General features: G+C 33.8%; 4 protein-coding genes and 1 non-coding gene across 10 annotated transcripts; 3 read left to right on the forward strand and 2 right to left on the reverse strand.

The window, feature by feature from the left end:
- Positions 1 to 990: 990 nt before the first annotated feature.
- On the forward strand, positions 991 to 3484 carry LOC147565642 (uncharacterized). Its single transcript, XM_086652152.1, has one exon. It carries the CDS (start codon positions 1853 to 1855, stop codon positions 3242 to 3244), a length of 1392 nt encoding a protein of 463 aa, XP_086508278.1. The 5' UTR covers positions 991 to 1852; the 3' UTR covers positions 3245 to 3484.
- Positions 3485 to 5132: 1648 nt separating this feature from the next.
- LOC147565643 (uncharacterized) lies at positions 5133 to 6876 on the forward strand. Its single transcript, XM_086667942.1, has 2 exons — positions 5133 to 5304; positions 5644 to 6876. Exon 2 carries the CDS (start codon positions 5665 to 5667, stop codon positions 6778 to 6780), a length of 1116 nt encoding a protein of 371 aa, XP_086524068.1. The 5' UTR covers positions 5133 to 5304; positions 5644 to 5664; the 3' UTR covers positions 6781 to 6876.
- An 848-nt stretch (positions 6877 to 7724) lies between these two features.
- LOC147565644 (uncharacterized) lies at positions 7725 to 13126 on the reverse strand. 6 transcript variants are annotated; one of them, XM_086652143.1, is made up of 7 exons: positions 12604 to 13126; positions 12477 to 12504; positions 11449 to 11679; positions 11215 to 11278; positions 11070 to 11129; positions 10570 to 10649; positions 7725 to 8106 (listed from the first exon to the last, which is right to left on the reverse strand). In XM_086652143.1, the coding sequence occupies exons 1-6, from the start codon at positions 12720 to 12722 to the stop codon at positions 10585 to 10587; spliced, it is 567 nt and encodes a 188-aa protein (XP_086508269.1). In that variant the 5' UTR covers positions 12723 to 13126; the 3' UTR covers positions 7725 to 8106; positions 10570 to 10584. The 6 variants fall into 6 exon arrangements, with proteins under 6 accessions (XP_086508269.1, XP_086508267.1, XP_086508268.1 ...); XM_086652141.1 differs by lacking the exon at positions 7725 to 8106 and adding an exon at positions 9948 to 10332; XM_086652142.1 differs by lacking the exon at positions 7725 to 8106 and adding an exon at positions 9948 to 10335.
- On the forward strand, positions 8884 to 10533 carry LOC147565645 (MADS-box transcription factor 56-like). Its single transcript, XM_086652137.1, has 2 exons — positions 8884 to 9148; positions 9312 to 10533. Exon 2 carries the CDS (start codon positions 9534 to 9536, stop codon positions 10359 to 10361), a length of 828 nt encoding a protein of 275 aa, XP_086508263.1. The 5' UTR covers positions 8884 to 9148; positions 9312 to 9533; the 3' UTR covers positions 10362 to 10533.
- Positions 13127 to 21665: 8539 nt separating the features above from the next.
- Positions 21666 to 21737, reverse strand: TRNAP-AGG (transfer RNA proline (anticodon AGG)). The gene has a single exon. It is a non-coding gene; the product is annotated as a tRNA-Pro (tRNA).
- Between the last annotated feature and the right edge of the window lie 4915 nt (positions 21738 to 26652).

Raw genomic sequence — 26652 nt, forward strand, 5'->3', positions numbered from 1 at the left:
CGCTCACATTCGGCAAATCAGAAATGTAAAGAAGGAAATGCATCAGGTTAATTTCCATTACATCAAGAGGGATCTAAATACTCAAACAGACAAGTTAGCAAAATGGACGCGTCGAAAGAAAAGAGTCAAAAAATGGACCTGTATCCCGTATTTTCTTCTTAATATGTATTGTAATGAGACTCTGATTTAGTTTAATAATATTTATCCCTTTAACAAAAAAAAAAAAAAAAAGACCAGGGCATGTTATTCATTATTAACTCAGACAAATGTGGTGCTACACATTACCATCCACTCTCCAGAACACATTGATGACACATTGATGCACCGACACCAAAAGATGACACACTTTCATAAGGACAAGAAAGATTGACAGTTTTTACTAAGGGCCCCAACCTAAAAGAAATAATAGTACTCTAGATGCTTATCTTATATTCCCCCACTAAGACATCATCTTCCAATCTCGCAGGCTAATAATCCGAAACGACCACATAATTTAATTTTGCCCAACCTCATCGGGTCCCACAGACAATCTGTTTGCGTATCTAAGAGTTGCGACATTTTCAGAAGATGTCGTACCATAAAAACAAGGAATTCATTATTGAAGTCAATTATTCAACATTGTTTTGATGATTGAGATAATGATAATTAATTGGCAATTAAGGTTGGTTTGTTAGTTTCATATCATTGATTGTACGAGGACCACTAGTTCATGTACAGGGGCACCAACTCTACTCGGACACGGGGACACTATAACCCCTCTAGTTGGGTAGACAATTTCTTTGTATGTTTGTATGAAACTTCAAAATGCTGCATCTACTAAAAAAAAATAATTTTATATTTTAAGTTTTTTTTTGTTGAAATATAATTTTATATTTGAGTTATCAACGGGTTCTGGGAAAATTTTAGTGTTTAATTTAAAGTCAAAAATGTAAATGTATTGTATCAGTTTTGAACTATAAATCAAATAAGTGTGACATCTCTATTACTTTTTAGGACTTATCTCGAGTACGTCTACACTAAACTTGAAAACTTCTCTCGGTTACATTTATGTTGTACAAACAAAGAAATTTTCTCTTCACTCGGACGACAAAGTTTTCGATAATATAAATGACAGGAAAGAGAAGTGGTGAAGATAGAGATGAAATACGGAGAGAGCATGCAAAAAAGTTGGTGTCGAAGACGACGGTTGTCGTGGTAATGGTGATGAAGTTGAAAGCGTCTTTCCAATTCGAAAATAAACATAAATGCTGGGTAATGCCGTAATGTACGGAACGCCCCTCTCCCAAACATCAAAACGCTATTCTACTATGGTGTCCCTATACACCGAGTAGGAGGTCCCTATATATGCGACATTTCAGATCTAGATTAATTAGGACAGTCCTCTTCTTTGGTTCTTCACTCTTCTTCCATCCCCACTTTGTCATCTCAGAAACCCTAACCCTAATTTCCTGAGGAGAAATCCCTTCTTGATCTGGAAGAAAAGGCTATCAATTTCATGTAACTGAAACATTTAGTAAGAAGGAAATGTAGAAACAGTTAATGGGATGGTGTTTAATCGAATGAAGATGAAGATGGTTCCTTCTATCTGGTTCAAAAGATCAATTAGAATTCCAAAAAGGGTTTGGCTAGGGTTTCAAAAGACTCAAGGTGTCCTCGTGGGTGGAAATCACACCTCTTCCAGGTTTTGTACTCGTTAAATCTTTCTTCACTTCCGAGTTTTAATTCTCGCTTTGATTCAATCTTCTCTTTTTCGTTTTTCTTGAATCTACTAAAACAATACTCATTGAGTACTCAATTTCGCCATTGAGCTTCCGATCGAGGTAAGATCTGAAAGATTTGATCTTTATGCAAAATGGGGTTTAATTTGAAGGAAAGAATCATGACTCTGAACATATTGAAATTGCAATTTCTTCGTGGATCCATAGGCAGACGTGTGTTTCATCGTCTTATTCTGTTAGCTACTGCCATGACAATCTTCCCCTTTATGCTTCTTATGCGTGCTAATCGCCCTCTGTTCTTCGCCATGAATTCAGATGGATGTACCCAAGATTTAGGGTTTCTGATACCCTTTTCTGGCTATGGGTTTTCATTTTTGCCCTCGAATTTCAAGTGCAAGGAAAATGAAAATCTCACTCTGAATCTCTTCACAGAGCTATTGGATAAGAAAATGTTAAAATCTGATGGTAAAGTACTCTGTGTTGGGGAAGGATCAGCTTCTGCTGTTTCAGCATTGATGCAATTAGGGTTTACAGATGCCCTAATGGTGAAAGAACACTCAATTCCGCTGTTCAAGCGAAGAAATATCGTTCATGGGCATGATTTTGATGAGAATTCGTTCGATTTTGTCTTCTCTAGAGCCCCTAGGGTTTCCATTTCTGCTCTGTATGTACTCGAGATCGAGCGTATTATAAAACCAGGTGGAATTGGAGCAGTTCTTATTGTATTACCTTATCTGAATCCTGGTAACCTGATGAAATCTGTTGCCCCAATTTCATCGTTCTTGAAAAGCTCGGATATCGTTCTTGTGAGCACAGTTGACTCTTTTTCAATGGTTGTCTTCCAGAAAAAAATAGTGAATGTGAATCCCTTTGAGCATTATAAGCTTCCGGAAGAGTGTTCTTCTGTCAAGACCAACGAGCTTGTCATCGAAAACCTAGAACCACTCTTGGAGAAAGAATCAATAGGGGCTAAAAGAAACTTTTCCTACTTACCCAATCTCTTAAATGTCTCTTCTAGGAAACGATTCATCTATATCGATATAGGGGCTGGGCAGTTTCTTGATTCCAATATTACAACTCGTTTCTTCGACTCATATCCTATACAGTCCCGAGCCTTCGATATTTACGTTGTCGATCATGATACTTCTGTCCTCTCATCCTATGTGAACAAACCGCGTATTACTTTCGTGTATCATCCTGGCTTGGATCCGAATATAAATACTTTAAGTTTCGATGAAGCTGATGATTGGCCTCCACTATCGATCGATGGAGGGTTTGATTTTATTGCCTGGTTTAAAGAAACAGTGGAAGAAGGTGATTTCGTTATCTTAAAGATGAATGCAGCTGAAGTAGAACTAAAAATCCTCCATGAATTATTTGAAAGTGAAGCTATATGCCTTGTCGACGAGCTCTTCCTTCGTTGCGCAGAAACTAAAGACGACAAAGGTGGGAAATCTGCAGGAAACTGTGTAGATCTCTTCCAAGGATTACGAAGTAGTGGAGTTTTTGTCCATCAATGGATGTAGAAATAAAGGAGGGGCGAAAGTTTGCTTTCTTAAGTGTTGTCATTATTATTATTATTATTGTTGTTTAAGACTTTATTTCGATTGAGTTCCTCAACTATGTTTTGGGACTTACTAGTTATGTGTGTTTCTAGTTCCTTGTTCAGGGTGAAGAGAGAAAATCGATTCCCCTGGTTTATCTTTATGATTATGTAAACTCTGTGCTTGTTTTATGAATAAATGTGGTGTGCTTGTTTTATGTTATTTTGGTGCATCTGAATGTGCATAACATGAAAGAAAAGTTTGGAGGTCTTCCTCAATGTGACTTGGGGAATAATCGAGCCAAACTGAGCTGCCACAGGTACTTTTTTCCATCAGGCGCAGCCTGCTCTAGCTGTTAGGGCTATTGCATGGGGTTGCGCTTTGTGGGCTTTATGTGCACCAAACCATTCAAGAAACCAATAGCCCTTACAAAGAGATTTTGACAAAGTGGCATAGTGAAAAAAAAATGTAAGAAAATGGGAATCTCTTATAATGGATTTTCGAAGCTGAAATTTGCTCGAGACCGAGAAGAAACTAATGATTGATCGGAGAGAAAATGTTGGCATTGTGAGCACGGTGCAATCAACTAAAGAACGAGTACTAGAGCTACCATCCTCTCAACAAATGGTACCGCTACACTCTCAAACACGACAAATATCAACTACTTAGCCCAAAGAAACGACAAGATTTGGCCCATGAAACGATCATCCATATTGGTAATTTATGTACAATGTCCACGTGCCGTGATTTCAAGTTCCTTGAGTTCACTAGTCGGAGTGTGTTGTTTCTTCTGCAAAAATATTTACATTATAAAGTGATAACAAAAAAGATTTTTTTCCCGCAAAATAAAAATGGTCAGATATGAGTATGCTACATCATCAGTTGGAGCATGCGTAGATTTTATGATTAAAAAAATCAAGATGATATGAAGAATTTTCCGAACACGATCCAAATGATGATGCAGTTGTCTGAGAGTGAAAAATGAGCATGAAAGATCGTCTGTCGAACCATGCGTAGACAACTTTTTTTGGCCATGTAGCACTTCTTTACTGTATGCGAGGAGTTCAAATAGGCAGATCTCGTATTGTACTTGCATATTATTATTATTATTTTATTGTTTAAGAAATCGACTACGCTCTACGTTTGTCGTTATAAGACATTGATATATCGTGGAGATGTGATAAGCTCGATAACCGCCTAAGTTAAACCATAAATGAAAGAGACTTAAAACTCAACAACATGACAGAAGCATAGAACTCAACAAATTTATTATATTATTTATACCTTTAATAAGCCCCACAAATGTACTTAAATGTACTTACATATATTAGAAAGTGGTAAAAATGTTCAATTAGTTGTCTTGATCTCAATTTAGAAATATTTAAGAAGGTTCCAAATCCTTTATTAGTATTTCTACATAAAACCTTGTGACTATGCCACTTGTCACTTCGGTAGTAGCCACTTACCCAAGTGCCAAGTGTATAAAAAGATCTTTTAGGGGGGACGATTTCACTTAATGCTAAACTTGTCCCTTTAAGAAAGAAGTTCAAAATTAGAAAGGTACATATATGGTAGTTAAAATTTTGAATTGGTGAGAAATAGGGTAGGATGTAATTGTTTAATTGGTTGTTTAGTAGTAGTAAGTACTTGCAAGTTAGAAAATATTTGTCTGATCAATGAGAGTGTTAAACAAGAAGTATCAATATTTAACCGCGTGAGTGTTGGTTACCTTATAAGTACTAAATTTAGAAATATTTTGGAAACCAAAGTTACTAATTTAATTATTAACCGCCTGCCTGGGGAGTTTCTCACTCTTTGTTTCCGGCCTTTGTTACTTATAAATAGGGACATTCACTCTTTTTCTCTACTCATCTCAGATAGTTACTATAAATAGGGCCTTTCACTCTTTTTCTACTCTTACATAATAATCCTCTCTTTCTAAAGAAGAAGAAGAAGAAGAAGAAGAAGCAGATTTCATTACTACTTCAAAAACCCTCCTCGGCCCCTCCTTTCTTCATTACCCCATCAACATCAGCCATCAGGTATTCCCATTCTCTCTTGTTCTTCTTCAATCTTCTTTTTGTTTTCTTTCTTTAATTGGTTTTTGGTTTTATTTTTTCCTATGTGTTTTTTTATCATAATTTCATTCATTCTTCTTTTGTCTGTTATCTTAAGACTACAATATCCTAATTGTGGTTTTTTTTTTTGGTATATTTCTTCAACCAAATTCTCTCTTTTAATTTACACTTCCGCTTCTTACTAGCATTCTTTTCTTTCTTCTTTACATGAAGATTAACCTAGTTTCTCTGTTTCATCTTCTATTGCTTGTGTTATTGGTTTAATTCATCATCATACTTAATTTATTTTTATTGAATCTACAGAAACAAAAGAAAGAAAGAAAGATGGATTTCTCATCCTCATCTCATCAGTCACGGCGGCGGGCTACAACCCATCAAGAGAAGACTAAGAAGAAGTTGAAGACTTATTCCAGCCGTAAACTCAATCTGATGAAGAAAGCATCTGAACTATCTACACTCTGTCAAACCGATACATTCCTAATAGGCTATGGACCCCAAGGGGATGTCTTTACATGGCCTGAGAATCCTACTCAACTACATAGGTTAATCCAACGTTACAAAAGTATAGATCCTAAAGATCGGACGAAGCATTCAACTAATTTATTGGATATTCATGATCAAAATGTAACGAGGAAGAAGAGGAAAGCTGAAACAGACATGAATCAGCAAACTCCTCAAAATGATACACTACTACTTTCTAAGTTACTAACCATGGAGAAGTCATTGACAGAATTTGAAGTTATGTTGAAACCTAAGTGGGAAAAGGCTAGATTAGACAAGGAATTCGAATTGTTCAATGGGAAAAAACAGAAAATTCATCAAACCCATTTAGTATTATCATCAAGATATGGTGGTGGTGATCCGGATACTACTGCTGGATACCCAATGTATGGGAATGCTACTGATTGTGGAGACTTATCATTGATAGTTTATGGATCGACTCCTCAGGTTTCTTCTTTTGCTCCTTCATCCGGATATGGTGGTGGTGATCCGGATACGGCTCGATACTCAATGTATGGGAATGCTACTGGTTGTGGAGACTTATCATTGATAGTTTATGGATCGACTCCTCGGGTTTCTTCCTTTGCTCCTTCATCCGGATATGGTGGTGGTGATTCGGATACGGCTCGATACTCAATGTATGGGAATGCTACTGATTGTGGAGATTTATCTTCGATAGTTCATGGATCGACTCCTCAGGTTTCTTCATCTTGGGAAGGAAGAAACTCATTGATTTCGACTTGCAATTGTTTGGGTTGTCAACAATATTATAATCATCAGACACAACCATTAACAAGTCTTCTTTCCGAATTCGTAGGACAAGATGATGAGAGTAGACCTACTACTAGTACTAGTCCTATTGATTATGATGATGCTATTGATTTCAGTTTCCTTTTTACTTCAGAAGAGACACAAAGTGTGGAGGAGGAGGCTAGTTGAAGTTATTGGTGTATTTTTTTACATTTTTGCAACTACATTTGTATTTGATTTGCTAATTGAGGTCATATTGAATTTAATCAATAACTTTTCACTTTTTACATTTTTATACATGACTGTGTAATGCGTTGGGATGGATCATAGACTAACATCCTCTTTCAAAGATCAATGGCTCTCTGTGATGCATTTGGAAACTTCTCTGAGAAAAGTTGTTTCTTGACTTGTAGAAGTTTCTTTACATATTTTTCGAGCATTATCACTCCTTACGAACCCAAGGTCCGAGTGTTTTGGGGATCCTAATAGTTGTAGAGAGAGTGAGAGAGAGAGGTTTTCAGCTATTCGCGTCTAAATTCTTAATATATACAAGTTACAACGACTAGGCTAGGTTTCCATGTTCAGGAACATCTTGATTTTGAAAGGATTGAATTGAAGGAAGGATTAGCTTAGCTGAGTTATAAGCTTCAATTGTTGACAGTTTTTTCATGGAAAAAAATCAACCAAAGTCACGACATATTCCGTCATGAAACCAGTATCTAAATTGGTTCTAACTAGACCAAAGTCACAAATCTCCAGATGAAAGTTTCAGTACTTAAGGAGCAAGTTGTTTGGTTTTTAAATGTCGGTTTAAAACGTCAGTAGAAGGATCAAGAATTCTAAATATTACATCACTTAGGAAAAAAGTTGTCAAGAGACAATAAGGACCATTTGGAGATCTCGATTGAAAGCAAAATACGAAGGTCAAAATCAAGCTTGGGGTGTCCAAATAACACAAAGCTTTTGGAGAAGTGTAATATCAACAACAAACACAACTTTTCAGAACTCGGAATTGGAGACCAACGATGAGGTTTCATTTAGATTTTGGGAAGATCATTGGTTAGGCAATTATAAGTTTGAAGAATATCTTTCTCAAACATAAGTGAATTTGACTGCATATCTGGCTAGGGAAATCGAAGAACTTGGGATATAGACATTAAGATAACTCGATAAATTCAACGGTTTCTAACATATAGAAGAGTTCTTTCATACCATGGCAAAAACTCCACTCCTTGCATAAATTTCTGACTCCGGGAAATGGAGTCCTTCCCAGGATGGTGATTTCGCTGTACAATCTCTCCATAAGCTAATTTTCACACTTCAACTATAGATATGTTGATGTCTAAAGGTTTTCAACTCCCAAGCAAATGTTCAATATCCTAGCAAGCTGAAGAAAGCTGTTCTCACATCTTGGTTGGTTGCTCCTTCACCACCTCGATCTCGAACTTCTTTGCCTAGGTTGTTCAAACTTTGTTCTTCTCAACGCCTCCCCTTTTAGTCTCCTTCCTGTAATCTCTGAAATTTCGATAAGTCAAACACATTGAAAGTCTTTCTCTCCTTTGCCACACACCCTTTGCTTTTTGGCGGGGAACTTGGCTAGAGATGATAATAGTCTTTTAGAGAGATCAAAAACCTTGTTCAAAGGGTAATTAAATTCGATAAAGACATTTATTCACCTCTGTAAGCCAACAAGATTTTTTGAGGATATTATGTTGAATGAGCTGATCAATTATTGGGAGAACATCACTAACTACATGTAATTTTTGTTTTAATTTCTTCTTTCCCTTTGCACTATTCTTTTTTAGCACTCACTTAATATATTACGCTTTTCCTCAAAACATTATATTTAGCCCTCGTGACAAAAAGAGATAAGGAATTTAACATTCAAAATGTGTAAATAACTATCTACTAGCATTAGTTCTTTTTAGAAGGGTGACTATACAATCATTACAAAGGCATTGTTAGATCATCAAGATTTGATAAACACGATAATTCTCTGAACCTAAACATTCTAAACTAATGGGCCTAAAGTTCATATAAACTAGAGGCCTAAAGTTCATATAAACTAGAGGCCTTAAAGCCCATCAAACTACTTAAACATTCTAAACTACTGGTCCTAAAGTCTATCTAAACTAGAGGCCTAAAGCCCATCAACCTATTTTATTTAAACCTTTAATAACCCAAGTCAAATAAATTGTGGATTCAATCTCTGCTGAAACAGAACCTGGGACTCTGTTGTGAAAAATATTTATGTTATCTGATGTTGGAAAAAAAAGGAAGAGGAGTTATTGTGGAGAAAATTGGACTTTTTATTCTTTTTACAAAATTGAAAATAGAGGGATTGGGTTACTAATATATGATTAGGACAGTATAAAAGGATTAGGGTATGCACCATATCTCTGTATACATATTAGGTTAGTTCTCTTATTACCACTCCGGTCAATCTCTCTGTCTCGCTTCGTCTTTCTCCTCAAAAGAAGAAAATTTCAAGAATCTCTCTTTTCTTCTTAATTACCACCAACAACTCCAACTCCAACTCCAACTCCACTCCACCAGGGTAAATTATTAAACTTTCTCTCTATCTCTAGATCGCTTTCTTCTTTATTATTTACTACTACTTCTTTCCTTTCAAAATTCAGACATTCTTGATTAAAATCATGGGTTTCAATTTTTTGTTCTTATTCTTTTCTGGGATTCTCTGTTCTTCTGTCTTTTTGTAGATAAGCTTTATTCAATCAAGAACCCTGGAAATCAAACTTGTTTCTGGGATTAGAACCGATTTCAATCAATACCCAAGAATCATACTTGTTCAATTTTTTAAATCAATTCAAGATTCATCAACAGTAACTAACCATATTAACTACTACTTTTTAAAGTAAGAATTTGAAGCTCTTTTACTGAATTTGAGTGCTTGATTGTTTGAGAAAAAGAAGAAGAAAATCATGGTGACTGGCACAACACAGTTACATTTGTCACGGGTTATCGATCAAGAAAGGAGTAAGAAGTTGAAGAGTTTTTCTAATAAAAAACTCAATATCTTGAAGAAAGCATCTGAACTATCCACACTCTGTGATACTGATGTATTCATGATAGGCTATGGACCCCAAGGGGATCTCTTCACGTGGCCTGAAGATCGTAATCAACTCGATATGTTAATAGAACGTTACAAAAGCATCGATATTAAAGAACGAATGAAATTTTCAAGTAATTTAGCCTATTATCAAGATCCAACGAAGAAGAAGAAAGTTGAAACAATTATTAATCAAACTCAAGATGATGATAATTCTAAGCTCTTACTCCCTGTTTCTGGAGATGATTATGAGGGGTTTATCAAGACATTAACCACAAAGGAGTCATTAAAAGAATTTAAAGATTTATTGAAATCTAAATTGCAGGAAGTGAAAAAGAAGAAACTGGAATTGTCTAAACAGAAGAAACATAAGATTGATGGTGAATATTTTGGGGTAGTAAGAGAAAGTCATAACGATCCGACCCATCTGCTCAGTGGCGATACAATTCTTCGACCGGTTCATCAGGTTTCTTCTTCTTCTGCTGCTACTGCTGCTATTTCAACAAGGAACGGAAGAAACTCGGCGATTTCGACATGTAATTGTTCGAGTTCAGGGCATTATTGTCAGCCTCAGCCGTTAAGTCTTCCAGAATTTGTGGCACAACAGAGTAATCCTACTGGTACTATTGTTATTGATGATGATGATGATGATGATGAGCCAGAACCCGCTTCTTCTTTCAAGTTGGAATTGAAAATATAAGTTGGAGAAAGTAAGCGAGCGAAAACTGGAACTGTGTAAAGGGAAGAAACAGAAGAGAAATTGGGAGGTATAACTTCTGATGAGCAATTGTATTTGATTTTCTGTTATTCCTAGCTGTTCATGACTTCAGTAGATAAACAATATTCAATATATTAACATGGAAAAAAAGAAAGAGGGCTAGTAAGGTTTACTCCTAGACTCCACTCACTATGAATTCCAGACTTCACTGAAGAGTGCTCTCGAATGCTTCTTCAAACATAAACTGCTTTCGAACCATCTTCTTGTAATCTGCAAAATAGGCATGTCGATAAGTATGAGGTTTCACCTTTAAGTTCGTAGTTGATCGAATAATATACTAAGGTGGATCGAAGTTCAGATTTGAAATCAGGCTCGAGATCTAAACTGGTCGACACAGATTTTAGACCATTTGCTTGTCTTACCTGATTCGTGCATGTGACTTGGTCAGTTGAGTGAAATATAAAATAAGTCTAAAGAGCCCAATGTCTGAAACTACCTAAAATAACGACTATTATGCCCCTGACTAAGACAAATCAAACTCGGGAGACTCAAATTCAAACAATAGAATAAATAAACATCAGCTAACTCTTAGACCAAGCACAGATTTTTGGGTAGTTAGCAACATTACAAACGTGTAAAACTAGAAAACACAGAAGTAAGAAAAGAGAGCGAAAACGATGTTGATCACACCTTCTTGGTTGTTCCATAGTGTTGCAGCATAGCTATTTAGAGGACTCTCATTATTCGGCTCTGCATAAAACCATCAGAGATTTAAACGACGATACGAAATCGAGGTTGTGGCTCGAACATTTACTACTTTAAACTAATTACCCACCTCCCAATAAGCTTTGAATGGACAAAAGGATTGTTCTGCAATCATAAGCTGAGGACCACTTGTCCTACAAGATGATGAAGAAACACTGAAGTCAGATTTGAACAATTTAATTTTGAGAAAATTGGTGCTGAAAGTGAAGTGGCGAAAAATCGTGATCAAGCAATTTCATATTATAGATAGCCTAGTGAAGAAAGTTACTAATTAGGTTTTCTGAAAACTTTATGATGACAATACCTGTAATATGTCAAGGCAGATGTTTCCGTATTGATCCACATTTGGATGAAAACACATAGTCTCAAACTTAACTTGAGGGGCTTTGAAAGGATAATCAAAGGGAAACTGGAGAGAAAGTTTGTATGATAAACCCTCATATGGAGTTCCTTTACAACCTTCTATAGTGCCTATCCAGGAAAAAATATTCTCGTTTTCGGGAAATGCTGATACCCCAAGCTCGCCTCCACTCATCTGTGGAATAGAACATAACAACATCTCCAGATAAGCCACTTATCGGAATATTTGAATGAATACAAAAAGGGAAACCGGAAAAAACAAATCAGATAATCCTAGAAACAAAGAAAAGAAGAGTGTTTTAGCTGATTTGCCTAGGCAATCAAGGTAAACATAATTTCATAGTCAATCACTCCATACCGATGCTTTTACAATGGAGAAACGACAACTTTCACACCTCTCTTAAGTTCATTACATCAATACAACGTGTATGGAAAGTGCAAGTCTACAAGTTGTGCGGATAAAAGTGCGAAATCATGTCAAATAACTTCATAAAGAAAAAAAATAGAGTTAGACTACTTGATTTTCGAGCTTCTAAATGGTTCAAACAAGCAACTCCCAATGAGTAATTTTTAGGTTTTTAGTTGAATTGCATTGTGGTTTTATGAAGGATGATAAACCTCGCCGAGCAGAAGCTCAACCAAAGCGAGTTCGTCATTTTCGATTTCACAATCACAAAGATCATAATAATACCATAAATATATAATATGGATTGTAGAGTGAAATTTATTTTCTAAACCATGGAATATATGAGTATTATTTAGGTACAAATTCGATCTAGGTCATAAGTTGTACGCTTCTGATAGATAGACATGGATACTTGTTCTGTTAAACAGCATCATGAACCCTAGAAGGTGAAAATATAAAAAATTACTCAGTACCCATGAGCCATGATAAACCAATAACCCAATTTAGACAGACAAAGGAATGAAGGATGAACCCTAAAAATACAAAAGAAGAAAGGATTAACATACCATGAGAGACATCAATTCCTTCTGAAGCCTGAAAATGGGTATAAATTTATTAGATTAAGAACAAATTCTGAGGTGTAGAGGGAGACAAATGAGACATAGATGATACTAAATTGAAATTGTTAACAACCTCAGAGTGACAGAATTGGTGTCGATTGTATTAGGGGAAGTCTTGATTTGCTTTGAAGTTGATGAGTGAGTCATTGAACTCATGCTATGATCAATACCACTGTTATTTCTTACCTCCATGATTTATCTTCTTCAATACCCTAGAAATGAAAACCTTCTGATTCTTCAAATTTTTCCACTTCTCTTCTCTGGGTTTCTCTCTGTTTCTCTTCTTACCAACTAGAATTCATGAATCAATCAATCTATCAATCTATATATATATATGATCTGTAAATCTGTAATTAGAGAGAGAGAGAGTAGGATCTGTAAATAGCTGTTGATTCTTGTTTTTTTCAGTTCACTTTCTCTCTCTATATGTATGTATAATAATCTCTTTAACTGAAGCAAAAAGGGATTAGAGTTGGCAATTATAAAATTGTTCACCAATGGAAAAGGAACATATCTATCTTCCAAAATCAAATAAAAATCTTGTCTGATCTACTCATCTTCCACTAATTCTTTTTTTTTTTGAGTAATTTCAATTTGAACCCCCAATTTGTGACCATCTGGGGAATTTGGCCTCAATAGTTGTCCAACATTTCAATTTTGGCCCAAAAATTATGATTTCCTTAGTCAGCCGTCAATAGTTTCTTTCCATTTTACGCTTTGTTTCAAAAAGATTTCCTCCATGTCCTTTATCTACCCTCCTGTTGCAAAACCGTCAGTAGACGATCGACCGTCTGTGATCTTCTTCTTTTCACCTTTCTTCCTCCCACCACCACCATCTCTGTGTTTCGCTTTTTCTCATGAAGTATATGATCTAGAGAAGGGTGGGATGGGGCAGGGAGATAGCTAGAGGGAACGGGAGAGATGGAGATGTTGGGAGGAAAGAACAAGATCGGAAAAAAAAAAAATCAAAGTTGAAGCTTGGTCACAAATTGGAGGCCAGGATGGAACTAATCCTTCTTTCTAAAAGGTTAAAAAATAAAACGAGACACAAACCTAGAGGGCGTCAAATTCATCCACAATGTAATTCGTTTACGTTAAGACTGTGAAAACGAGTTAAGAATAACAATCTGAACTGTGAGGGGTAGGTTTGTGATTACGTTTTTCTCTTTCCTTAATAGAGCGGAAAAGTATAGGTGCAATATATGTAACTTTATTCTTCATACACTATAGAATCGTTTTTTAATGTTACCTAAAAAATTTGTCTTTACAACTATATCACGTAATCTTTCTACATAAAATATTAGATATGATAATATAAATGTGGTCTAGAATCTAGACAAACAAATATAATGTAAAAACTCTGCCTCACTAGTGGACGTTAAGTCACATCTTAATTAATAATTAGTAGATCAGTGTGGGGTTGCCTAAATTCAGAGCACTTTTGTGATATAAAATGGACACTATTAAAAATGACAATTATTATTTGCAAGGACAAACTTTGATTCTTCCTTCGAGATTATACCAATCAAATTTTTAAGAGAGATTGACTCAACCATCCAAAAAGTGGACTTTAATAGGACTGAAATCCCCTACCACCTTTATATAAGGATCAGGTCCAAAATGGCAGGGAGGGTGGGAAATTTCGTTTCCGGACTTGACATTTTTAGAGAATTACAGTTTTGCCATCCATTTAAAACCATTTCAAAATGGCAACCCTTCATTAGGGTTGGGAATCGGTCCGGACGGGCAGTTCGCGGGCAGACTTGCTCCCGGTCCGGGCGGAACGGACAAAACTCCGCGATGACCACTCGGGCTGGCGGACTAACCGGAATTTTTTCCTCAAAATGTCCGCCCGTGTCCGTTTTATCCAACCGGACATGCCGGGCACCGGTCGGTCGGGCGTCGGGTATAGTGTTAAAATACCTAAACAAATGCCAAAATTCAAAATTTACTAAAGTAACAAATTTACATAATTATAGTTATAAGATTAGAACTTAATCTCTAAATGAATTAAAAAATTACAAAAGTTAATATTCAAATCAAGAAAGTCATAAAAATGACAATATGTTGCATAAGATAATGACAGTAATGTTGTTGTATCCTGAAAAAAAAAAAATCAAGTAAGAATGACTTGAACAAAATAATAATAATGATTTAAACAGATAAAATAATAAAGATTCAAAGTTAAAATAGAAACAAACAGAGAAGAAAATCTCTTACCGAGTTTAGATCTGAAGATGAGTAGATCGAAAAAAAAAGAGAAGATGAATAGGCCGAACAGAAAAAAGAGAAGATGAGTAGATCAAACAAAAAGATGAAGAAGATGAGTAGATCGAACAAAAAGAAAGAGAAGATGAGTATATCTTACCGAGTTGATCGAACGGTTGAAGCCTTGAGGTTGAAATCTTGAAGATAAGTTGAAAAGTTGGAGACTAAAGGTTAGAGATTTAGGGTTCTTCAAACATGTGTCTCAGCAGTCATACCTACATTGAGGGGTTGAGAATTTGGGAATGAGAAGAGAAGTGGTCGGGAGAAGGGTAAAATGATTTTAGGTTTTGTTTTGTATTTATATATAAGTCACTTGCAAATCTAAAGGCTCAAATATAACCCTAAGAAATCTAAGGGTCAGTAATCTTTCGGGCTAGAGGCGGGTAATCCGGACGGCCGGACGGACCTTCACTTAAGCGGTCGGTCACGGGCGGACCTCCGGGTAGGCCCTTTTGTCCGTGACCGTCCGCTAAAGCCTTCTCGGTCGGACGGGTCTTGCCCGATTCGGTCACGGGCGGTCCCGGTCCTTTGCGGACGTGGGCGGACGCGGGCGGATCCGGGTTTTCGGACCAAATTCCCAACCCTACCCTTCATACCTTCCACGTCATTTTTTTTTTCTCTTTAATAGGATCGTACTCCCTTTCAACCAAAAAAATGCACATACTATCCTCCCTTTTTCAACTTTTTCTCTTTTCCAACTTTGTTCAAATTTTCTTCTATAATTTTATTGTTTCTATAATATTATTTCCAGATCTTTTTTCTTCTTCCTATTTTCTCTCTCCATTAATTATTTTCTTTCTATAGTTTTTGTCTCTCTCCAATCTAACTAATTTCTTTCTTTGTTTTTAATTTTCTTTCTATCTCTACAAATATTTATCATCTCTTTATTTAACTACTTTCCTTATCTGTAGTTTTTTTTTTTTTTTTTTTTCTTTCTTCAATTCCTAATTTTTCTTTCTTTCTCATTTTTTTTTCTTAAGATTTTTTTTTTTTCACATTTTTCTTTCCTTCCCATATTTTTTTTCCTTTCGCTTGACATTTGAAATTGTACAGGAAATTTTGAAATGTATTATAAATAAAATAATTTTCTTTCACATAATTTAGAAATGGGGGAATATATATGATATTTACTGGACCTTTACGAATTTACGGTGAATAATGTAACTTTTTTCCATCTTTGCTTCTTGTCATGCACAAGAAATTTTGATATGTACTGAACATTTGTGTATGTACTATAAATAAAATAATTATCTTTCATATAATCATCTAAATGTGGTAATATAAATGATATTTACTAGACATTTACGAATTTACGATGAATAGTAAAACTTTTTATGTACTCTGCCTTCTTAACATGAATCGGGAATTTTGAAATGTGTGGGACATTTGCGAATGTATGGGACATTTTCGAATGTACGAGACATTTGTGAATTCACGGGGCACTTACAAATATACGATGCATAATATGGGGTTTTTCTATACTTTGCCTTCTTAACATGCACAAAATTTTTTGAAATGTACTGGACATTTGCGAATGTACACTTTGAACGCTTTCTAAACTAAGATACATCTCATGACTTAGTTTAGAAAGCGTTCCTTAGTATAGAAAGCGTTCAAAGTGTATATTCGCAAATGTGCAGAACATTGAGAAACAAACAATACATTGGAAAATATGCACTGGTCATTTTGAACTGGGAATTTTCTTGTGTACCGGGAATTGTTTTATATACTGGCTATTTGGTTATGTACTAGACACTTTTGTGCTGGGAATTATCTTGTGACCGGGAATTGCTCTATGTACTAGCCATTTGGTTATGTACGAGACACTTTTGTACTGGGAATTTTCTTGTGTACCGGGAATTGCTCTATGTACTAGCCATTTGGTTATGTACGAGACACTTTTGTACTGGGGATTTCCTTGTGTACCGGGAACTGTTTTATGTATTGATCATTTGGTTGTACTAGAGGCTTTTGTACTGGGAATTTTCTTGTGTATCAGGAATTTATTTATGTACTGGGAATTTTCTTATGTACAGAAAACTGTTTTATGTACTGGCCATTTGGTTATGTACTAAACCTTTTTGGAAAGAAAGTATATGAAAAGTATATGAAGATCTGTAAAGATAAGATACACTTTTAGAAATTTCTAGAGAAAAAAAAAATTTAGTAAAAAAAACAAGACATTTGCGAATATATATATTTACGTATGTAACTAATATATATATATATATATATATATATATATATATATATTTTTTTTTTTTTTATGTCTTGCCTTCTTAAGTCTTAACATGCACTTGGAATCTACTAAAACAAACAAGAACAAGAAATTTTGAAATGTGTTAGACATTTGCGAATGTACTATGAATAGTACAAATAGTTTGACTACTGTATCCTGGGAACTATAAGACTTACAATACATTTTCGTATTTACTCACCAACATATAATGTACTGTAAACAAGTTAATATTCTCTCGTAAATTCTCTCTCTAACTACTTTATCTCTCTTTCTAAATTGGATCTTCACAAAATAAGGAAAAAGATGGAAATATAAGACGAAGGAAACTAAAAAATGTACAGTAAACTTGCACATAACAAGGAAATGTGGGAACTGATTGGGACCGATAAAACGTAGCGAGAACTGAGGAATGTATACTACATTTCAATACGTAAATGACGTTAAATATAACAAAAAAAATGGTACAATATCTAAGAGAACAGGGAGATCTCGTCAAATCCGGATATAGTTTCCCGTTTAGATTAAGATTTCATTCGCAATTTTAAATCTGATTTCACACAATTTTAGGGATCTAAAAAATCGTAAATTTTAAATCTGATTTCACACAATTTTAGATCTCGTCAAATCCAGATATAGTTTCCCATTTAGATTAAGATTTCATTCGCAATTTTAAATCTGATTTCACACAATTTTAGGGATCTAAAAAATCGTAAATTTCACTCAATATCTTTACCCAAAAATAACAGATCTAAAAAACCTCTTACAAATAAACCCAAGGTTGATCATAAATAGGAAACTGAATTAACAAAGATATTCTATCTAGTTTGATGAAAATCCAGATTTGTTATCATCCAATCCAGATTTGTTATTATCCATGGAGAAATAAAAACAAATTTTACAACTTCCTTGATTTGTTATCATCCAATCCAGATTTGTTATTATCCAGGCTTCCGCTAATGAAAAAATAGTTCACCCCTCCTATTGATTTTAGGATTATTTATCAACAAACAAGAAAAAAATATGGAGAGATCCAAAAAAAATGAGTTAAAAATTTCAAATCTGATAGTAAAATGATAAAAAGTTGGAGAGAGAAAGCAAGGTAGAGAGAGAAACTATAAAGAGAAAATTAGCTGAGAGAAAAAAATTAGAGGGGAATGGACGTGAAGGGTAAACACGAGATGTCAGAAAAATTATGGTGACTTTTTTGCTTTGGTCCCACCAAAACTGTCAAATTGGACCTCAAACCCATTTTTTTTCTAGCTTGTGTTTTTCACTTATTAAAGGAGCTGCTTTTGGACCTTTGACCCATTTTTGCAATTTTTAACAATAATTGAATTTTCGGCAATTGATTGATTGTTAATTTTTTTTCTGTAACGTGATTGATGATTGATCAGTACATGATTATAATTATTCAAGTCCTCATGTATACTTTCCTTTACTAATAAATCTTTTTCAACAAATTACTAGTAATTGTACATATTTTGAAGAAAATGTGAAAATATGTTGGGTTTTTTTCTTCTAGAATAGAAAATTCTCTTTAATATATTTTTTTTTTGAGTAAAACCAGAATTACATTCATAAGTAGAAATCAATCCACAACATTACATGGTTTGAGAATTTTAGTTCCTCTGAGAACTATATGAGAGTTACATAAGTAAAGTTCTACACAGAACTTTCGAACGTAAAGTGCCTCATGAAGGGAAAAGAATAACAAGACACAGACTAAATGAAAAGACCCTAAAGGTCGTAAATGAAAAGATCATCAAGATCGAGAATGAAAAGACCCTAAAGGTCATAAAATTTATTGTACTAGAACATAAACTGCCTCCAACCAGAGAAACTGCCGCCATCACCGGAAAATCCTTGCCACCACTGAAAGCAGTGGCGAGGCCAGGAAATTTTCCTTCTGGGGGCACTTTTTCATTATAAATAAATTTTATTTTATTAGAAGTAAATAAAACGTTATCTATTTATTCATAATGTCTTAATATATTGTATCGAATACTTTCTGGATTACCAATCAAGAGAAAAAAAAATTGGTCCAACAAAACAGTTTACCATATTTAAAGAATGACATTTTAAGGTAAGAAGATTCTTTCAATTAACATATGGTCGTTTAATCTTACAGAAGTTTTGAAAACGTCTCCCGTTCTTGTTATGCACTCTCTTTTACTTAGTAAATCTGGTTTGATTTTCCTTAGTTGTGGATTCAGAGTTTGAAAATTCAGCTCGTGTCCACCGAATTCAACTTCAATATGCTCAAGTGGAAATAGAAATAAATCAGTCCCGGTCCACCGAATTTAAGTTTTATCTAGCAGAAAGTGTTCAACCTCATTGAAATCGGTAGACTTGGGCGGATCATTATTAAAGTCTGTAGTTTAACAAACTTTTTGTTGTTTGATTTTTAAGGCGACTGTCTATCTCCAGTCAAGTTTTATTTTCTTGAAAAGTTTCACATTTTATATTTTTATTGTACTTTAATTACAAATTTATGTATAAATAATCAAGTTATGTAATTAATGTAATAACATATATCGAAAAAGATGTAAATGTTATGTAAGTGAACAATACCTCATTTTATGGAAAAAGAATTAGAATAAACTTTGTTATTCAATGGAAGAAGTTTAAAGAAAAATTTCCGTATAAATACACTTTATATACTCTATAGTTATATATAATAATAATATTAAACTTAGGTGGGATTTGGAGTACTTGACATGGGCTTGAATGACTACATTGATAATTGATTACTTAACATTGGTGGTGTACATGTAAAGTGAATTAGTTTCCATATATTAGAGGGTATGGTTTCAATTTGGTAAAGGAGGTCACTTTGGAGCTTGTGGGGGCATGCGCCCCCACAGGCCCCTTGGTGGCATCGCCCCTGACTGAAAGACCGCCGCCACTACGGAGAAACCACCGTCAATACAAAAAAACCACCATGACTAAACCACAAAACCACCACCATCTCAAATCACAAAACAGACCGTCGCCATCCCCATCGAAAAACCACCAACCCACGAAAACAGACCACCACCATCACTTTCGTTCAAACCAACGCCACCACCATACACAACAAATCAGACCACCATCACTATCGTTTAAACCACCGCCACCACCATATATCAAAAATCATACCACCACCATACACCGCGACCACCACAACAATAACACATCGACTACCATAACAGCAAGAACCGCGACTACCACCACAACATAATCTCGATCTGTGAAACCCTAGAAACTTGAGAGCAACAGGAAAGGCCACCATATACTGCAAAAGGGCCTTCTTAAGACTTGTATTTGTATCATCACCATTAGTCCTCGAAGTGTCGACACTAGAAATCATATTGATTAATATGATTAGATACAAACAAATTTTAGATAATAAATTTAATCATTATAGTTTTATCAAGATCTAAAAGTTTAAAACAGAATTACGAATATTCTTACTCTTGTAATCGGGATCGTTCCATACAAATTAAATATATGACCTGAAATCTATATCTATATATGATGTATAACAGATTAAATGCTCAATCAGTTTCATGTCATGTAAAATGTTGAAGATTCACTCAAATCATATGAGAAAAAAATTAGTAAGTCACAAGATCATTCATTTGGAACTATTGGGGAGATCAAATTTGGGATTGATCTAGCTTTATTCTGCAGTGCTATTTGGGATGTGGCTAATACACATTTCAGTTGACCTAACCTGATTCTAATTCTAATTCTTGGTCTGTTCACAATTGAAGGCCTTCTCAAATGACCTCTTTAGTGATATTTCATAAAGCACCACCACATTTACTAAGACCACCCTCCCTATAAAACTTGAAAAGAATTGGACTTAATCCTGTTTAAAGGCAAACCTAGATTGGCTCCAATATATAGATTTCATGTTGGTTACAGCCAGTAGTGGTTCTGGTGGTGGTAGTTGGTGGTGCAGGGAGTCAACTCAGACAAGCTCAAGTCAGTGAGAGATCATCTGTAATATCCTCAACAAGCCCACCACCACCACCATTAGCCTGGCGGTGCATTAATGGTACATTGTTTCCACTTTATTCAAGAAGAAGACATATTTATCGAAATAATCTAATCCATTAAAGTTAACTCAAGCCCATTGTTTCGAGCTCCTTTTTTTTGTGGTATACTTATTTTCTTGAATGACCATATTATGTACCCAAGTGTTTGAATAAGATGAGTGGTTTGTGGAGAGGCAGAAGGACTAAAGCTGGGGTGTTTTATTTTCCTGACTTGTTTCGGCTGAGGTTGAGTTACCGATTGTGAGATCTATGTATCCTTAAAGCTTGCTACATAAGGCATATATGGTTGAGTTTGGTGGGTTGGGGTAAGGCAGTAGTTGCATCTTGTTTTTCTGACATACGATTTTGATAGAGATCATTTCTATATAGTTTATCTGATTCACATTTCTAAAAAAGTTAAATCTTAAATTAGAACGGTGATTTTTGATACATTTCCATACACTAAATATCACTTTGAAACTTTTAATTGGTAGTGGTGTTTTGTTTTGGTGCGCTAAACAAAATTATACTACGGTTCAATAACGACAATCCATAGTTACTTTCTCAAATGATGTTAATTGTTTGATAAAAGATGAGAGAATAGAAGGGGCATTCCGAGAATTGAACTCGGGACCTCTCGCACCCTAAGCGAGAATCATACCACTAGACCAAATGCCCTAGATGGGATAAATTGGACAACTCACGTCTTTATCCAAATATACTGACCATACTGATTTATTTGTGACAATTTATCTCCTTGTACACAATCAAGTTGTCATTTAGGACAACTCCACAAACCTCATATGATACATTGTAAAGTTACATGTACATTAATGGTACACCTAGAACTAAGTGCATGGACAGGTTGATCCTCCTTAGAATTGTGTTATTTAATTTATGGAGATTTCAGAGACAGATATCCGAGCTTTGTCTCGCTTATTTTTGTCTTCTCAATGGTTTGTGTTTAGGGTCGGGAGGCTAGTGCAGCTATCTGTCCGGCTAGTTTAGCTTCCTCAAGAGTGTTAAAGCAACCTTTGTGTATACCTGATTCGCTTCGTAATGATGCTTTGAGGTATTTCGGCTCACTTAATTATATTTTATACTTTTGTACCAACCAAACAGAAAGAAAACTTCCATGCCTTTTATAGTGTTTCTCAAACCTCATAACTGACTAGCTATGTGATATTTAGTTATATTGTTGTTTTGGGTTATTTCACAATAGAGTCACGGATAAGTACGGAATGTTGGTTTTGAGTCATGGCTTATTATTATTTTACAGAAGAGCCATATATTAACTTTGCCTATTAATGGACTAATTAATATCATTTGTTAGAGTTAAAAAATTAATTAACATCGTTAATTTTATTAGCATAACTATTTTTTTTGTTAATAGTTATTGTAGTGTAAATAACAAGAAAAAGGGACTTCATCTAATTTTCCTTTTTTTGTTAATCAATTTTTTTTGGTTGGTTGGTCACTTGCCTTGTTTCTGTTATTTTGCGTGATCCACCTACTATTCAAAGAGCTCAAACCCTTTTTTTTTTTGTTGAAGTAGCTCAAACCCTTGATCTTTTTTTTTCTGTTGAGTGTCTCGAAGGCCGCGGCTTTGGGGCATAAAGAAAAATTTTTAAGACGTAAAGACTTAGTCAACTAAGATTGACTTAGAAAGCATATTTATTTAGAGAAATGCTACATTTACAACAAAAAATCTAAAAAAACATCCAGATCTATGTGGCAATCTTGGAAATTAGATTGCATTTATGGAAAAAAAATAGGATTTTTGAGTTTAAGGTCCAAAAATAGGGGGGTAATTAGTCATATATCCACTCCTAAATCAATAAATAAAATAAAACCAAAATAAATCGAAAATGTAAAATAAGTCCAAAAATTCACTATTTGGTGGGCCCCATGCATCAATCCTTTAATTTTCTCTCAATTTTGCCCTTTCATAAATATTTTTTAACCATTGGTAAACCAAAGGTTTATAATAGTTGAGTTAATACAATTATTCTTTCCATAAATTTTATGCAAGAATATTTATGGTGGATATTTAATGTTAATCTTTATTTCCAAAACTTATATTTTTCTAAAGTAACCTACCAAATCAATGGATATTTACCTAAAACTAGTTTCTCTCTCCCAAACACGAGTTTCTCTTTATGTAACTATATGTTCTTTAAATTCAAGAAAATATATTAAGTCCAAAACTGATATTTGTCTAAATTAACCTACCAATTCAATGAATATTTACCTAAAACGATTTTCTCTCTCTGTAACTCTATGTTCTTTGAACTTCAAGAAAGTATGAATTTGTGATTTGTTTTTTATCTCTACCTCGATCCAATTAAACATCTAAAAATTCTTTTGTGAGGTTAAAAAGCAAACTATTTTGCTAGCATCTTACTGATTTTACTAACATATTTTACATTCTACTAGCATCTGATGAATGAATTGGACAAAGTAGTTTAAAAAGCAAATACTATTTATCTAGCATCTTATTGATTCTAATAGCAATTTTTACATTCTATTAGCATCGGTTGAATAAATTTGAATACAGTAGTTTAAAAAGCAAGAATACTTTGCTAGCATCTTATGAATTTGTTACAATAGGTTAACAAATACTTTTTAGTAATTTTATGAAAGAATATTTATGGTGGATATTTAATGTTAATCTTTATTTCCAAAACTTATATTTTTCTAAAGTAACCTACTAAATCAATGGATATTTACCTAAAACTAGTTCTCTCTCTCCCAAACACGAGTTTCTCTTTCTGTAACTATATGTTCTTTGAATTCAAGAAAATATATTATTTCTAAAACTGATATTTGTCTAAATTAACCTACCAATTCAACTAATCTATATAATAAAACAGAAGGGAAAACGATGACTGGGACAAACATCCTTTTTTAATAAAGCATATTGTCTAGAAGCCCTTCTAGAAATTTAAAATATAGTCCTTCGTAGAATAAAGTTACCTATTTAAAAAACAATTCCTTTCCTTCTTAAAAATAAAATAACTAATTTAAGAAAAAAAGAAACAAAATAATTTTCCAAGGGTTAAAAAAAGAAATTAAAATCTCTCTCTCTTAATAAATAATAACTAATTTAAGAGAAAGAAACAAAAATATAATACAAAAATATAATAACTAATAAAAATCTCTCTCAATAAAATATAACACTAAATTTCGTAACATTTGATTGATACAAGTGTTCGTGCCCTAGGGTACTGGATATACCCTAGTATTTACCTAAAACGAGATGCTCTCTCCCAAAAACGATTTTCTCTCTTTGTAACTCTATGTTCTTTGAACTTCAAGAAAGTATGAATTTGTGATTTGCTTTTTATCTCTACCTCGATCCAATTAAACATCTACAAATTCTTTTGTGAGGTTAAAACGCAAACTATTTTGCTAGCATCTTAGTGATTCTACTAGCATATTTTACATTCTACTAGCATCTGATGAATGAATTTGATAAAGTAGTTTAAAAAGCAAATACTATTTAGCTAGCATCTTATTGATTCTAATAGCAACTTTTACATTCTATTAGCATCGGTTAAATAAATTTGAATACAGTAGTTTAAAAAGCAAGAATATTTTGCTATCATCTTATGAATTTGTTACAATAGGTTAACAAATACTTTTTAGTAATTAAAATATATTATGTGACATTGTTTTTGTTACATTTTCAGTATTTTACTAGCATTTTCTTGATTCTGTTACCATTTGATATGAATTTGTTACAATAGGTTGATTCTAATAAAATTTTATGCTGGTAGAATCTTATCGAGTCTAACAACATTTTTAACATTTTATGTTAACGTTTGTTTTTTCTTACTCTTCAATACTGTAGATGATGAATGAAACCATCAATCGATTCTCTCTCTCTCCCACTCGATGCTTTCACCTTTTTCACTCGGTTTAATTTGGGCGTCGATGATGAATGAAATCAAAACCTAATTCATATATTAGAAAGTGACGATGCTCTCTCTCTCTCTTCGATTTGCTTTTGCCCAATTCTAATAGAAATATAAAAGAAAGTATTCTGCTAAACGGTAAAGGCAACTATTTTTCCGGAAGGAAAGTTTGTTTTTAAGGAAATCATTTAATGAATCTCTAAATATTATGGTATATATTATTTTAGGTTATTTTTTTTAACTTAGGATAGGTTAGGCAGTAAAAGAGAATGAGAGGATAGACATGTAATTTACTTTGAGTGGATTTATTTTCTATTTCAGATTATCTTTGGTCTCTAGACTCATTGATCATGCGATTTTGGACTTAAAACACATCCCCCGTATTAAAATATTACCAAAAGTGCACTCTTATTTGTTTTCTTTTTATTTCTGTCTAAAACTTTTTCATTATACAAAGAGCTCAAACCCTTTTTTTTTTTTGTTGAAGTAGCTCAAACCCTTGATCTTTTTTTTTTCTGTTGAGTGTCTCGAAGGCCGCGGCTTTGGGGCATAAAGGAAAATTTTTAAGACGTAAAGACTTAGTCAACTAAGATTGACTTAGAAAGCATATTTATTTAGAGAAATGCTACATTTACAAAAAAAAATCTAAAAAAACATCCAGATCTATGTGGCAATCTTGGAAATTAGATTGCATTTATGGAAAAAAAATATTACCAAAAGTGCCCTCTTATTTGTTTTCTTTTTATTTCTGTCTAAAACTTTTTCATTATACGTAGAATTAGTAACTTCTTTCTCCATTTATTTCTTCATTATTTGTTTTATTTTTATTTATGTCTAAAACTTTCTCATTATGCGTAGAATTAGTAACTTCTTTCTCTTTCCAAATGAATATGCATCTCTTTCTTCATTATACATATTCTTCTTTATCTTTTGTTTCTTCTTCTTCTGATCTTCTTATTAAGAATATGAATTTATAAAATTATAAGTGACTTCTTCTCCATTTAGATATCATTTCTTCAATCTCATTGAATATATTTTTATGATTTCATTATGTTCTTTCTTCATCAAGTAAGCTCTTTCTCCTTTTCTAAAAATTCAAAATGAAAGTCTAATTTCTTTTTGAAATCATATTGTGATATGAATTTCACCAATTTTAGGGATTCTGATCTACATTTTTGTGGGACTCTTCTTTAATTTTGGATTGATCCGACCTAACTATGAATATTTCGTGTTTCATTAATGGAACTAAAGAGGTAAATTTAGACCTAATACAAGAAGAACTAACGCAATGCCAAGAACCCCTAATTTGGTTCATACCAATGGGTTAATACTGGATTTGATGAATTTGTAAGCTTTACATAAACCATAGCAAATCTCAACAAACAAAGGGGTATTTAGCGATACCCCCTCATCCCTAATGTCCAATTAGGGATACCCCTTTTTTAATTGGATATTAGAGATACCCCTTTTTTGTACTTAAAAGTACAAAATTACCCTTATTCTTATTGTTTTTTTTTTCTTTGATATCTTATACCTCTTCGATGTTGTGCTTATCAACTTATTTTCGTTTCTCATAATTTTTTTTTCCTATCTATCTTTTTTTAATTTACCAACAACATTTATCGAAAATTTAAAATTAATAAATCACAACGACCGGCATATTGTATTTTCTTTTC

Source organism: Eschscholzia californica, unplaced genomic scaffold (assembly GCF_041429995.1).
Source record: "Eschscholzia californica isolate CP2 unplaced genomic scaffold, dmEscCali1.0.p SCAF_1, whole genome shotgun sequence".
In the NCBI taxonomy this organism is placed as follows: domain Eukaryota; kingdom Viridiplantae; phylum Streptophyta; class Magnoliopsida; order Ranunculales; family Papaveraceae; genus Eschscholzia; species Eschscholzia californica.